The 13930-nt window shown below is 53.2% G+C and overlaps 3 protein-coding genes across 3 annotated transcripts; 2 read left to right on the plus strand and 1 right to left on the minus strand.

Annotated features, from left to right (window-relative positions):
• Positions 1-218: 218 nt before the first annotated feature.
• N7532_008398 (KH domain protein) lies at positions 219-3572 on the plus strand (the record flags this gene model as incomplete). The annotated part of the gene is made up of 6 exons (XM_056620890.1): positions 219-737; positions 836-1117; positions 1191-1652; positions 1718-2042; positions 2097-2461; positions 2514-3572. 6 exons carry the CDS (start codon positions 219-221, stop codon positions 3570-3572), a joined length of 3012 nt encoding a protein of 1003 aa, XP_056471696.1.
• A 1469-nt stretch (positions 3573-5041) lies between these two features.
• On the plus strand, positions 5042-7170 carry N7532_008399 (glycoside hydrolase family 2 protein; the record flags this gene model as incomplete). The annotated part of the gene is made up of 3 exons (XM_056620891.1): positions 5042-6444; positions 6508-6924; positions 6996-7170. 3 exons carry the CDS (start codon positions 5042-5044, stop codon positions 7168-7170), a joined length of 1995 nt encoding a protein of 664 aa, XP_056471697.1.
• A 455-nt stretch (positions 7171-7625) lies between these two features.
• On the minus strand, positions 7626-13104 carry csmB (putative chitin synthase; the record flags this gene model as incomplete). The annotated part of the gene is made up of 4 exons (XM_056620892.1): positions 7626-7723; positions 7780-9089; positions 9145-12753; positions 12803-13104. The coding sequence occupies 4 exons, from the start codon at positions 13102-13104 to the stop codon at positions 7626-7628; spliced, it is 5319 nt and encodes a 1772-aa protein (XP_056471698.1).
• Positions 13105-13930: the final 826 nt, after the last annotated feature.

The raw sequence follows: 13930 nt of genomic DNA on the forward strand, positions 1-13930 counted from the left end.
CTCGATCCACCTCGACGATCGATCTTCTTTTGTTCCCACCATTCCCGAAACGCCCACACAGCGCCATTCCTATCCCTGTCGAGAACGGTAGCCTTGACCTTTCCTCTCCTCCACACCTCTTCCACCCAACCATCCCCCCTCCCCAAACACCCTCCCCTCTTCCCCCTTCGAGTTGTTCGTAGGGGTGAGAGCGAGACCCCATTCCGACCCTCCTGGTCATGCACAAGATCTCCAACTTCACGGGCCAGGCCCGTCATGGTTGGGAGCGAATGACGCCGACCTTCGGGATGTCAAGACCTCATACCGACATGGCCTTTCGCCGACCACACGGGGCTCCTCCCATGACGCCGCCGACGAGCATAGACCCGACCGTCAACCTCTCCTTCAACGTCCCCTTCTCGTCCACCTTGGCCGGCCCCGATGTCGAGGATGTGCTCCACGCGAGCCCCAACGCCTTGCAACGCTGGACCTTCCCCGAAGGCACCCCCGAGGGCACCCAGGTACACCAGCTCCCCGTGCACACCAGCAATGTGGACGGCTTGCGGAGATTATGCCGACAGATCACCGATTCGAGTGGTGGACGAATCGAAGCAACGGTGGCCTCCTCCGAGCCGAAGGCCCTGCCCTCGCTCCAACGCCGACCCAACGGCTTGGTGACCAATGTGTGTGTCACGGGCGACGGCGAGACGGTGCGCAAGATGCGAGCAAAGATTTTGAACGAGACCCCGATCATGCTGGTACGTGGGCGAATTTTTCCCCCTCCCACAACCCGGGCACCCGCCCGGTGCTCTGCTTCCCAGGACACCCCTTGCTAACATTTCGCTCAATGTACTAGCGCTGCGCAACCGTTGATGTCGACATGCACCTGATTATGGATGGCTCTCCGAAGGGCATCCGAGCGAGCGTCCTCGAGCACATGGATACCTTGGCCGCTTACACCGGGACCGATATTTTCCTACTGACGCCCAAACTTCACGATGCCGATAGTGCGGTGGTTTCCTCCTACGGTTATGCCTCTGATAATGGCCTGGAGCAGCGGTTCCGCGTTGCGATCTACGGTGACATGGAAAGCTCCGAGCACGCGAAGACCAGAGTTCTGATCATGATCGATCAAATTGTACGTCTTCTTGCTTAGCGGATTTGCGTGAACGCCCTTGTGTAATGAGATTTGGAGCTAACTTGGAAAATAGCTCAAACGCCACGTCGATGCTATCAAGCTGGAGCTGACCATGCACACCTTGGTCTGTGGGCGCACCCGCAAAAATATCAAGCTCATCGAAGCGGCGACCGGAACTGCGATATATTTCCCCCCTCCCTTCCCTCGAATCTTTGGATATACCCCACCAGGTGCGAACCGTCGGAGCGAGGACGAGGTGTACATCACGGGTGATACGCCGGAGCAAATCGCCCGCGCGAAGCAAAAGCTGCGGGAGCTGGTTCTGGGTGTCAAGATTTACGTGAAGGATGTTGTTGTCAACTCAAGCAAGATCGACAATATCTTGCTCGATCGCTTGGACAAGGTCCGCAAGGTTATGGAAATGAACGGCTCCTACGTTCTATTCCCGCAGCTGGGCAGCCAGCGCGGACTGGTTCGCATTCAAGGCACAGAGGTTCTGCATGTCGAGCGCACCGTTAGGGAGATTATGGCCTTGGTACGTATTTCCCTTGGGATCTTTGAGCACCTTCCGCTAATATTCTCCTTTTCCCGGGTTTTTAGGCTGGTCAATTCTACAGCGCCTCGTGGTGGATTATCATGCCCGATCCTGCCCAAGGTGGTCTTCGCGCACCTTCGACCCCCGAAATTCGTGCAATGCTTACCGATATCTGCACCAACTCGGAAGCCGAAGTCAGTTTCGATAACCTGACATTCACCATCAACGGTTCCGATGATGCTGTCAAGGCTGCCATGACCGTGGTGAATCAGATTCCTTTTGTCACTCGTAGCCAGTACCAGATGCGTGTCAAGATTGAGCTGGCCAACGAGCATAAGGAGTTTGTCAGTGGAAAAAAGAACGGCAAGATCAACAAGATCATGGGCCAGAGTGAGTAATAGAATTTTCTCGAGGTTCTTGAGTCCGATGCTAACTGTCTTGCAGGCAATGTCCAAATTATCTTCGACGGCTTCAACGAGTACAATTTTTACATCGATGTCTGTGGCAATCAGTATGATTCGACCAAGAATGGCTTGGACCTTGTTGAACAGGAAATGCCGGCTTCTATTTCGTTCCATGTGCCGGACCAGTACCATAAGCGCATTATCGGAATCGGTGGACAGCATATCCAGCGCATCATGAAGAAGTACTCCGTGTTCGTGAAGTTCTCCAACGCCATGGATCGAGGCGGCATGGGCAAGGAGGACGACGACATCAAGGTCGACAATGTTATCTGTCGAACGCCCGCTCGCAACGCCCAGAGTCTGGACCTGGTCAAGCAGGAGATTATGGACATGGTCGAGAAAGTTGTAAGTGCCGTGTGACCCCGAAAGAGACCCAAGCAAAACTAACGTATCATAGGATGCCGAATATGTCTCGGAGAGAGTCGTCATTAACCGACTCTACCACCGCGAACTGTTGGCCCGCATGACCGAGATCGATGAGCTTGAGAAGAAGTGGAACTGCAAGATTGAATTTCCTAGCACCGAGCTTGCCAGTGACGTCGTGACCATTTCTGGCCCCGAGTATCAGGTCCCCCAGGCTGTTGATGCCTTGCTGGGAATGGTCCCGGAGAGTCACGAGCTTCATTTCCAGAGCTCGGCAGAGCTACGGGAGTACTTCAAAGCCCCCGACTTCCTTGCAGACGTTCGCACCAAGCTCAAGGAGCAGTACGAGGTCGATATCAACATCGATGCAAATGCTGATCTTCCCACTCGGGAGGACGGGTCTTCTTCGCCGGACCCTGCTCCCGAAGATCGGGTTGTCCTCGGTTACACACGCAACAATGCCGGCGGTCTCAAGGACGCCATTGATTTCATCATCTCCCGCCTTGTCGCCCACGGCCTCGATGCCAATACGGTCAAGGGAGCGATCCCGCGCCCCAAGTCGGACTCGTTCGAGGAGTCGCTGCCCTTCTTCGACTCGAAGCTGTTGCAGCATGCCCCGGCTCCTCTCCTGACCGACTCACCTACACGACCCAGCTTCGCGGACGAGACTAGCGAGCGCGGCTCGATCTTTGAGCGCCTCCGCAAGCCCGGAAGTATCTCGTCTTTCTCCTCGTTCATCGGGCGGAAGAACCACTCGGCCTCGCCGGGTTCTTTCTTCAAACACGCGTCGAGCAACGCCTCCAAGGCGTCGCTCGTTTCGTTGGAATCGCGGGACAGTGGCTACCGCAACCCTTGGAATGATTCCGGGGTGAACCTCCCCGAGGACGATGTACACGTCCTAGGGAGCTCGCATAGCCACAAGAGCAGCAACAGCAATGGCTGGCCCACGCGCTTTGACACCAAGTTTCCTTTCGGTACGGCGCCGGGTGACATGACGCCCAAGCATGACCCGCGCGCCTCTTTTGACAGCGGTCGCCCTAGCACTTCGAATTCTACTTCTGGATACCCGGCCCCCATTGGGCCACCGCGTTAAACCCAAAATATCCATTTGCAGCAGTATACCCTTTTGGTTGATTTGTTTCCAGCGAGTGTCTCAGTTTGTTTTATTCTTCCTTCCTGATTTGAATGATTTCTCTTCTTTATGGTTTTTGGTTTTTGATTTTTTTCTGTTTTGATCGATACCACGGAACGCAAGCAATGAAGGCGTCAGAAAAGAAAACGAGAGATATCCAAGATCTGCGTGAAATAGAGCGGGATTTTATTTGCCGTTCCTGTTTCCCGATTGATGTGTGCTTTTTTGTTTGCAATGATGATTCCTGTCCATGGGAGGATAGGAACCGGAGAGTCTCATGCGCCACGCCTGGTCGTTGACTTGACCTTGATACCACTGCTGGCGACGGGCTCGGGAGTTTTGTTTTGGTTTTTGAGTCAATGTTTGTTACTCTTTTGATATCCCCATCAATGAGATTTGTCCTTAGACGATTTCCATTCCCGCTCTCTAGAATGCCGAGTCGTCGATCTATGCGAAGTGTGAAGCAAGGACCTTCCGAGGTGGGGTGTATCAGCTTGGAGTGTGAAGGACTACATCTATCGTTGGAAGGGGAAGCAGGTAGATTGTATTCTGTTATCGGATTAATCATTGATCCCCTGAGAAGATCAGCTGAGGATTGTCCACCTGCTCGTTCTCGTTTCATCCGAGTGATGATTCATTCATCATAAAAACACTGCCGTTAGATGAGGCACTTGCTTTCTCTCTTTCATCTCCCACAGCCCTCCTTTTATTTTCTTGTTTCGACGCCTCTTGAGGGCCTGGCGTGTCGTTACGGATTCCATCCTTTGTCCTTTTTACTGGGCTTGAAAACCCCCGACTTGCTCTTGCACATTCCTTTTCTCAAATCCTGCTCTCTAGTGAAAGTAGCCACGTCGATCACCCGTGTTATAATAGGCCGTTGGCAATGTCAGAATTGGTCTCCAGGCATGGGAGTATAGTCAGGAGTCTAGGCGAAACGATCGCGGCGAATCTCAAGTCGACGTCGTGATCCAATAATACGGTGAAGATAGGTCATATTTGCATTTAGCAACGGCTCGCTAAAAACTCACTACATACTTTATTATGTCTTCTAACACGTGTATCCATGAGGACACATGGATGGCCATGTACACCAGGGTGGTGGATCCCTGCTGCCCCGCTTACATCAAATCCACGTGATCACATAGTATAATGGGTTGGGGCAGTCGTTGTATTTGAAGCAACCATATGTGCTGAGAGTACTTTTCTTGGCGCTGAAATCACATTGGAAGCAAATTAGATGGCAATCAAAAATATGAACAGTTGCACGTATCTTGACTGTTCTTACAGTCGGACAGGACGATCTTCTGACGTAGTAATGTGGGGTCGAGCGTCGCAGAAGACCAAGCCCGCCATTCTAACACCTCCATCCCATTGCACGACACCTAGGGATTCAGTGCACAAATCCAAAGTGACCATAAATCAGCAAGAAGATGGCTGCATCATACCCGCGCCCAGACTTCCAACGCAAAGCCCTGAACTGGGCCTCCCTTGACGGAACATGGGACTTCATCTTCGACGACCACGACGCAGGTCTCGCACAACAGTGGCATTTAAAGGGGATTCCCTCGCAAGCCGACAATACACAGAAGCGAGATATCAAAGTTCCTTACGCTTTCCAAACCCCCGCCTCCGGGATTAACCTCTACGAAGCTCATGAGGTGATGTGGTATGAGCGGATCATCAGCGACATTCGTACTGCCGAAGAGCAGGCCACCGGCAACAGGCTGATCGTTCGTTTCGGAGCCGTTGATTACGAGTGCTCCGTCTGGCTCGATGGCAAATATGTTGGCGGTCATCGTGGCGGTCATGTCCCCTTCGACCTGGACGTTTCAGATGCCTTCGCAGACGGCGTGAAGACTTCTCGATTGACGCTCCGTGTCCGTGATAGTCCTTATGACCTAGCCCAGCCGCGTGGTAAGCAATTCTGGGGCCCGGTCCCGGAGAGCATCTTCTATACTCCGACCGGTGGGATCTGGCTTTCTGTTTGGGTGGAAAGTGTCCCGCCGATGAGGCTGGCTTGTGGTAGCGGAGGTACCGTACTGAGGTCCAATGACATCGAAACCGGCGAGCTTCACGCTCAAGTTGCAGTTTCTGGTCGCCTGGCTCGGGCGGAGTGCAGCGTTGAAATCGAGGTCAGTTTGGGTGGGAGCCCAGTGGGGAAGAAGAGGGCTGCGCTCAAGCCGGAGCGAGACTGGGTTGGCATTGATCTGGGTATGAAGGTGCCCAATGCTGCAGATCTGGAGAAGAAAGAGCCGTTCAACGTCGACGGCTGTTGGCATGATGGAGTGGCGCTGTGGTCGCCTGAGCATCCGATTCTCTATGACCTGGTGCTGCGCCTGTACGATGCTTCAGGGAAGGTCGTTGATGAGGTCGAAACGACGACCGGAATGCGCAGCCTGTCGTGGCAGAATGGCGATGGGACATTCCGGCTGAACGGAAAGCCTTACTTCCAGATGATGTTCCTGGACCAGGGATATTGGCCAGACACGGGCCTAACACCTCCGTCATCCGAAGCACTGAAGCTTGATATTCAGATGTCCAAGGATCTGGGATTCAATGGATGTCGTAAACACCAGAAGGTCGAGGATCCCCGATTCCACTACTGGGCCGATCGCCTTGGGTTCATCGTTTGGGGCGAAATGGCCAATGCCTATGAGTTCGGACCCGACTACATCGACCGAATGAATAGCGAGTGGACCGAGGCCGTGAAGAGAGATATCAATCACCCGTGCGTCATTACCTGGACTCCTGTCAACGAGAGCTGGGCCTATACATCGTTGAAGGACAACATCGAGCAGCGAAACCATATCCGCTCGCTGTACTACTTGACCAAGTATGTCTTCATCCCAGCCAGGAAATAAATGAATCACGGAGATGATGCTAACCGCGTTAACAGGTCTTTGGACCCTAGCCGACCTATCAATGACAACTGCGGCTGGGAACACGTTCTCACAGATCTCACCACTTACCATGACTACACTGACTCCCCAGAACTGACAAAAACTTGCTCCAAGATGGAAGGCGGCATCCTGGGACCAAAAGGTGGTCACGACATGTTCACAAAGCCTATCTACTCAGGCTTCTCGGGACACACCCTCCTCGACCCCGGCGCCCAGCATAAAGCCGGCGCACCAGTCATCTGCACCGAGTTCGGCGGTGTCAACATTGCACCGGCGAAGGATGCTAAAGCTGGTGAGCGAGACTGGGGATATACGACCGCCACCGACATTGAAGATTTCTTGAAGCGGTACGAAAAATTGGTCATGGGTATCGTGAAGGGTGGACATTCTTGTGGTCTGGTCTATACGCAACTGTAAGTAGATATACTGGGCCTACTCTGATAGTTGCGTGCGCGCTGCTTGTACTAATTGATTTCTACTGCAGGTGCGATATCGAACAAGAGGTCAACGGTCTTTACTCGTATGACCGAAAGGAAAAGGTCCCGGTTGCTAGGATCAAGGCTATCATGGATGCTGCGAGAGATCACTATTATGATCATGTTCAAGCCCACGGATCGAAGGGTCTTAAGAAGCTTTTGCATTCCCTGCATCGTTCTTAGATTAGAGACCACTCTGCAGTTCTAACGCGCGGGAAATTGACCTCGCTATCACGACGCGGCTCGGGCGGTTGATAGGCTAGCCAATACCAGACTTTAGCGCTCGAGACCCATGTTGTAAATGGAACCTGTGCTCAAAATATCATCTAGTTATTACCCGTGTGCAAACCAAGTTTACATGATCAGAAATTGTCTACAGTAGAAATGAAAAACTTCGCCAAACCAGAAAGAGATATTCTTCATCACATTAAAAACCGAGGTCTAAAAAGACTGAATGAGACCATGTCGCTGAATTTACTTTCAAGAATGAAACGATAACAGCATCAAAATGCAGGCCCAAAAAACGCCAGACATGCCGAAAACCGAACATTTTCTGCTAAAAACCAAGCGCGCTCGGTAGATGCATGGTACAAGAATTAAAGATGTGCAAGTAAGCCCATGAAAGAAAAGTAAGTAAATCACATGTTGGCCAGTTCGTGGTCGATCTGGCGGTCGAGGAAGGCGCGCTTTTCGCCAGTGAGCGTGGTCTGCAGACGCTGTTCCACAAGGACGCGGACTAAATGAATGTTAGTTAATCGGTAATATCAAAAGAGACTACGGGTAATAACTTACCCTGCTTCTTGGTGACCGTGTCGAGATCAACCTCGGCCAAACAAGCACGAGTGGCTTCGGTGATGGCAGATTCATCCGGCCCGATGCCACCGCTGCGGAAATCAAAAGCGGTGCTTGCAGGTCGAGAGGGAGGATATTGGCCGAGTGGACTGCGAGACCGCCCGACCAGAAGGTTCTCATTGCTCTGTATGAAACCAAGGCTGTGACGGCTCTGGTGACCCGGGCTGTCCTGGTAGCCACTGAGACCCCCAACAGACATGTGCCGGGAGGCTGCAGAGGGATGGCCACCCATTTGAGGGAAGTCGGTGTAGCGGGAGAAGTTGGACATGTGGGAGTTACGATTGCCGGGCACGTTGCCGCCGACGAATGGAGCGGGCGACTGCGGAGGCATGTAAGGGCTAGCGTGGCGACCCTGACCAGGGAAACCAGTCAGAATGGTTGATGCCGGCTTCACGGATGAGTACTGAGACTGCATGTCATCCATTTCCATGCCCATGTCATCCACATAACGACCTGTAGAGTAGACTTTCTCTTGGCTGGTGCCCATATCTCCACGGCGGCCGGGGAGGTTGTTGGCCAATGCGTAGTCATCCCATCGTTGCAAGGGAATGCTGCGAGGGTCGAACTCCTCCTGCTCCCCTCCCACCGCAACGATGCGCTTGTCTCCTTTCTCGCCAATAACAACACGGGTGTTACCCCATGTGAAATCATCCTGCTTCCAGAAGGAATACAGTGGCAGAATGAAACTGTAAATGGGGAACGCAATCAAGTAGATGATCATCCACCCAATGTGTTGCCATTGCCGTTTGATGATGAAAATGATCGCCTGAAGGCCGTACACGGCAGCCAACATGATGATGGAAATCATCGGGAATGGTCCAGTATGACTACCAATCAGGTAGAAGATGTAGCCAAGGTAGACACAGGTAGCGGGAAGGATGATAGTTCCCAGCAGATCCACAAGAACAACGAAGCGCATGCTGAAACAGCAGAAGCCACAGAGATCCTTCAGAGCCGCCAATTCCACGAGGTTGTGGATAGTAGAGTTGATCCAACGACGTCGCTGCGAGAGGAGGACGCTCCAGCTCTCAGGTGCGGCCGTGCTTGCGTAGGCATCAGCGAGGAATTTGTATCGCATTGTCGGGAAGTGCTTGGTCATGAGAGTGGTCAAGAATCGGTCCTCGCCAAGGGACAACAGATTCTTTTTGTGGAGGGTGTCGACATCGTTATCTGCATACTCCTTGATCACTTTGTCTGAGATGATCAGTGGGCGGCCTTTATCGGCAGTACGGAGACGGTACATGCTGAAACTGGGAGGTTGTTAGCGATATGGGTAGTGCGTTGGATAAGGAAAGGCCGGCTTACCATCCAGGAAGACAGGTCACACTGCCGAAGAGAGACTCGAAAGCCTTGGCCAGGTGATGAGAGATATAGTACTCATAGACCTGGATCATAGTCCACCAACTGCGCTCTTCGTTCTGGAGACTGGTCTCACCGCAGATACCAGCAATTTTGGCGTCTGCCGCACAAGCAGCGACAAGTCGATTGAGTGAATCTTCTTTGACACTGGTATCCGCATCGACCATGAGACAGTATTCATAAAGCTCTGGGTCCACACCAATGATATTATTGATCTGGTGGAAGATCTCGAGTTCCATGGGTGACATCGGAGCGCGGTGGTGTACTCGGTTCAGGAAATGCAGCAGAAGAACTTGGGTATCTCGCTTGCCACGGTTTCCAGGCTTGGACTTGCGCTGCTCGGATTCCTTTCCGACCTTGACGACAACAATGTAAGGGACGACATTGCCCTCGTACTCATAGAGACCCGAGTAAACCTTGGCATAGTTGAGTTGCTCCATGCCTTGGCCAACGGAGTGAAACGGCAGTGCCGGCGGGTCCATCTTGGGGTCCACGCCTAGAATATCCAGAACAATTTTCGGGGTTGGTCGGTCGTTTCCACCTCCAACAATCATACCATCACAAATGACGAAGATCAGCTTTCGCTTGTTGTCATACTGCAGGGCAGTCAGGGAGTCCAGACCTCGGCGCAGAGAGTCTTCGCCTTCGGTGTAGGCAGGAACCAAACAGATCACGAACTTGTCTTGTGGCGTGGGCCGGCGCTTCGATCCAAGCTGCAGAGCTGCCAAGAACTTGACGAGAATCACGGCACAGATGAGGATAGTGAACGACAAGAGAATCCAGTTGTTGACAGTACACCTGGGACTATCTCGAAAATCGACTTTGCCTTTGTAGAAAACGTAATCGAGACACCTCTGGGCGTCTTGGAACTCTGTCGTATCCTGCCATTTGTCCGTGATATCAGTTCCTGGATTGTTCTTGAAGAGGTTGGATACTGCAGTCGGCAAAATCTTGTACGAGTCGAGATTGTTCTTTTGATCCAGGGTGTAAAAGTAATCTGTGAGATCGTAGACCTTGTTGTTGACGATGGCCCAGTAACGCTGGTCATTATTGGCCTGGTCCTGAATCTTTTGCTTTGACCACACCAGGTCACCCTTGTAATATTCAGCGATCTTGGGTAGGAAGACCTTTTGATACCAGGTAATTTCGTGGAGCTTGGTGCCTGGGTCTGGCTGTAGGGTCTTGCCCGAAGTATGCACTGCGCGAGGATTGGTTTGGGTAGCCGAGGTGTCGTTGTTAGACAAGACAAGTGAATCATCATCAGTATTGCAGTACACAGACAGAGGAGGAGGGAAATATGCATCCATGTTGAGGCCTCCGAACTCTAACATGCTGGATGCGGTGGTGTCCTCTCCGGTAATATCACTGTGCTGGATACGATAGAACTTGGAAATGTCGTAGACCCGGCCGTGGATGCTGACGAAAAAGCTACTGCCCGTAGCATGCCAACTGACCTCTTTGGTGTTCCAGACCTTGTCTTTGTTCGGGCATAGCAGATCACCGAAAGCCATGATGTAGAAGCAGACAATAGCGTTGAAGAGCAGAATCAGGACGACCAGAACAACCTTCTCTCGCCAGGCCATTCGTACATCGGGACGTTTCATGCGGCCGACCCATCTGAGCAAGAATGAAGGAATCCAGAAGGTCATAGCCCAGACAAACCCAGACCAAAGTCGACGACCAAAAGTAATGGGTTGCTTCTCAATGTGTTTCGGCTCCCCGTTCTCGAGATCATCGTCACCAATGTATCGACCATACTGGTCATAGTAGGAGACATCGCCCTTGTTGTCGTCGCCTTTGCGGCCAAGACCATAATCACCAGCACCAGCTTGAGTGAAAGGTGCACTTGGGGCGATCGACTTGGCACCTCCCATGACGCTGGGGGCCATCGTGGTCATTGCCGCCGGATGCTGCATCATGGTGATATCGTCGCGACCACCCAACAATGTAGTGGACTCGCCAATGAGATTACCATCAGGAGACATGCCAGGCTCGTACATAGTTGCGCCATATCCAAAGGGGTTCGAGGGAGTCTCGTCAGGTTTGAGATCGAGCATGCTTTCGGCTTCCCACCAAGCACCCTCCCTCATCCAGATTCGCTGGTGACCAACGACCGCGTCGCCGTTGCTCCAACCTCTTTCAAGAATCCAGTTCTCAACTCCATCCTGGCCTTCGGCGCAGCCAAGACGGGAATAACGTCCGACAAACTCCTCGACGTCGAAATCAGCCGTGAAATCAAGTTGCTTCATGCGGCGGTTGGCCCACTCGGGCAGTCGCCAATCTCGCAATTGACGGGATACGGCACCAGCCGACCAAGCCGCAGCAGAGGCTTGGAGTTGTTCCGGCAGCTCGTCGGTAGGATGGATCGACAGGTGGTACCAGACACGACTGCTACCCAAAGTGCTTGAAAGATCGAAGCGGCCACGCTTTCCAACGGAGATGCCCTCGGTATCGACAGGGAAGAGAACCTGACGCAGGAAGGAATCCTCTTCGGTTTCTACACCAACCTTCTCCAGGACTCCCTGACGTCGGTCTAGTTCGTGCTCACGTTCTCGTCCAGCAGCACTGTTCATGATCCCCAGATCGGCTTCGACCTGTGCAACCGCCGTGTTCATCTCATTGGTGACGGACTGACCGATGGGTGGAATGGGGATGCCGTCTTCTTTCATCTCGGCATTTATCCCAAGGTCATCATCGAAGACACCTCTCATCGCAACAGCCTTACCCAAGGCCGGACGGGGAATATCGATAAGAGTCAGCCCAACCGTGTCTTCATTAGACCACTGTGGCGAGCCACCGTTGCTAGAGTCGTTCTCAAGAATATTCTGGATGTCAGTGGCAATGGCCTCGTTGGCCTTGCTGATGATCCAGTCGACCAGAGCTTCGTAAATTCCGGCAATCAAGACTTCGCGCTCATCGGTGGAGCACTTGTGCAGCAAAACCTCTGGGTCCACACCAAGAAGGCCACCCACATCCTCACACACCTCCTCGAGTTCTTCTTGGTCCACTTCGAGACCGGCGGCATTGCCCAATTTGAGCAGACCGGCCAGGACCGAGAGCAAGCCACGCTGGGAGGCGCCTTTGATACCAATGGTTTTCAAATTGGCGCGGAGATCCTCAGCGGATGCCGCATCATCGGCGGTCGGCAGGTAAGAAGGAGGATCATATGTGCCAGAGCGACTCAGCAGAGTATATGTTGAAGGCTCGCACAAGTCCAGAAATTCGCGCTCTGCGGGAGTTGATGCGGAGGTCAGGAGGTAGTAAAATGCATCGAAGGCTCGGAACCCGGCCTCGCTGGGAACATTCAATAGACCCTTGTGGACATTGATGCCAGACGTGGAGAGAGCCAAGGACAGCCCCACAACCTGGCCCGGAAGGGTCAATGTGTACGAGACGGATAAGGCCGAGTGAAGAGAGTAAGATGGGTTGAACGAGGTGACGGCGGAGAGAAATGGGCGTAATGTTGCTAGTGCAGCGAAGGCAACTTCAGGTGTGGAGATGGGAAGGGCCGTGAGGAATGGCTCCAGCAGTGACGGAGTCGACTGATGGAGAGAGCTAGAACACTTGGTTAGCAAGAACATAATGTAGGAAGTGAGTGACGTACCAGAGGGCGATACAGCCATCCTCGGCTCGCCTCCGGGCATGTTCCCAGGCCCGGACAGCCAAATCACGGTCGATAGTCGCGGCGGTGCGGCCATCGGGCAGTGTTGTCGCGGCGGTGACCCAGGTATTGACGACCAAGCTCGTGCTGGAGTCGAGCTGGTAGGGTTGGCCGGCCGTGTAGAACGAGTGGAGCGCATTAAGCAGGGTCGTGGTCGAGACTTGGGTGGTATGTTGAGAGATCGGCCGTGGCCCAGCCGAGAGGCCGGCGGACTGATTGGAGAAGACCGAGAAGCGGTTCGACATGGTGGACAGTGGAAGCAGAGGGTTGCGATGTAATTTCCAACCTCAGCGGTTACCACACCAGCATGGAGGGGGAGATGCAGAGATGTGAAAGCGACAGATGATCGGCGAGGGTAGAGCAGCAGATGTGGAGGTGAGATGGTTTTCCGGGGCAAATGTCACCACCACCCCGACAGTGTTTTGGGGGGGCTTCTCAGGGTGTCTGAACTCCGAAAACGATGGTGAGCGAGTGACTGGGAGATCGAGACTGCAGAACGCGAACGAGCAAGAGAATCGAGGAATACGCCGCGCAACAAACAGGGGAGGGGGAGAAAAAAGAACAAGATAGGCGTGGGGAGAAAGTCGAGCGGCGCAGAGGTGAAATGTACAAGCTGACTCGTACGGGGTACCCGCCGAAAATTACGAGACACGCGAGCAAAAATACCGCTGATCGCCTGTGATCGACCCGAAGCTTCGCTGTGGGGAGGTATGCGACGAGGGGCCACGATCGGAGGCGAATGTGTGAGTAGAGACGATCGCTGTCAGCTATTGCAAGCTGCTGTATCTCCCGTCGCATCTGCTGTCTCGATATACTTCTACTACTAGAATAATGTGAGGATCTTCTGCAGAGTCTGTTGGGAGCCTGAGGTGCTCTCGTCTATTGTGAATGGCCTCGTTGTTTACTCCGCCCGGGCCAATAATCAGGGTTGGGGGACTAGTGCGACGCCGGGCCACCCGCTGGGCAATCGACAAGCGCTGAGTGGCCACCGCCCGGTTGCAGACATCTGACTGCTCAGAATTGCTGGTACACAAAGTACTAGCATACTTGTATTGGCCTGGTGTACCCTAG

The sequence above is a fragment of the Penicillium argentinense genome (assembly GCF_028826775.1).
Source record: "Penicillium argentinense strain IBT 30761 chromosome Unknown utg000009l_segment0_segment0, whole genome shotgun sequence".
NCBI lineage: Eukaryota > Fungi > Ascomycota > Eurotiomycetes > Eurotiales > Aspergillaceae > Penicillium > Penicillium argentinense.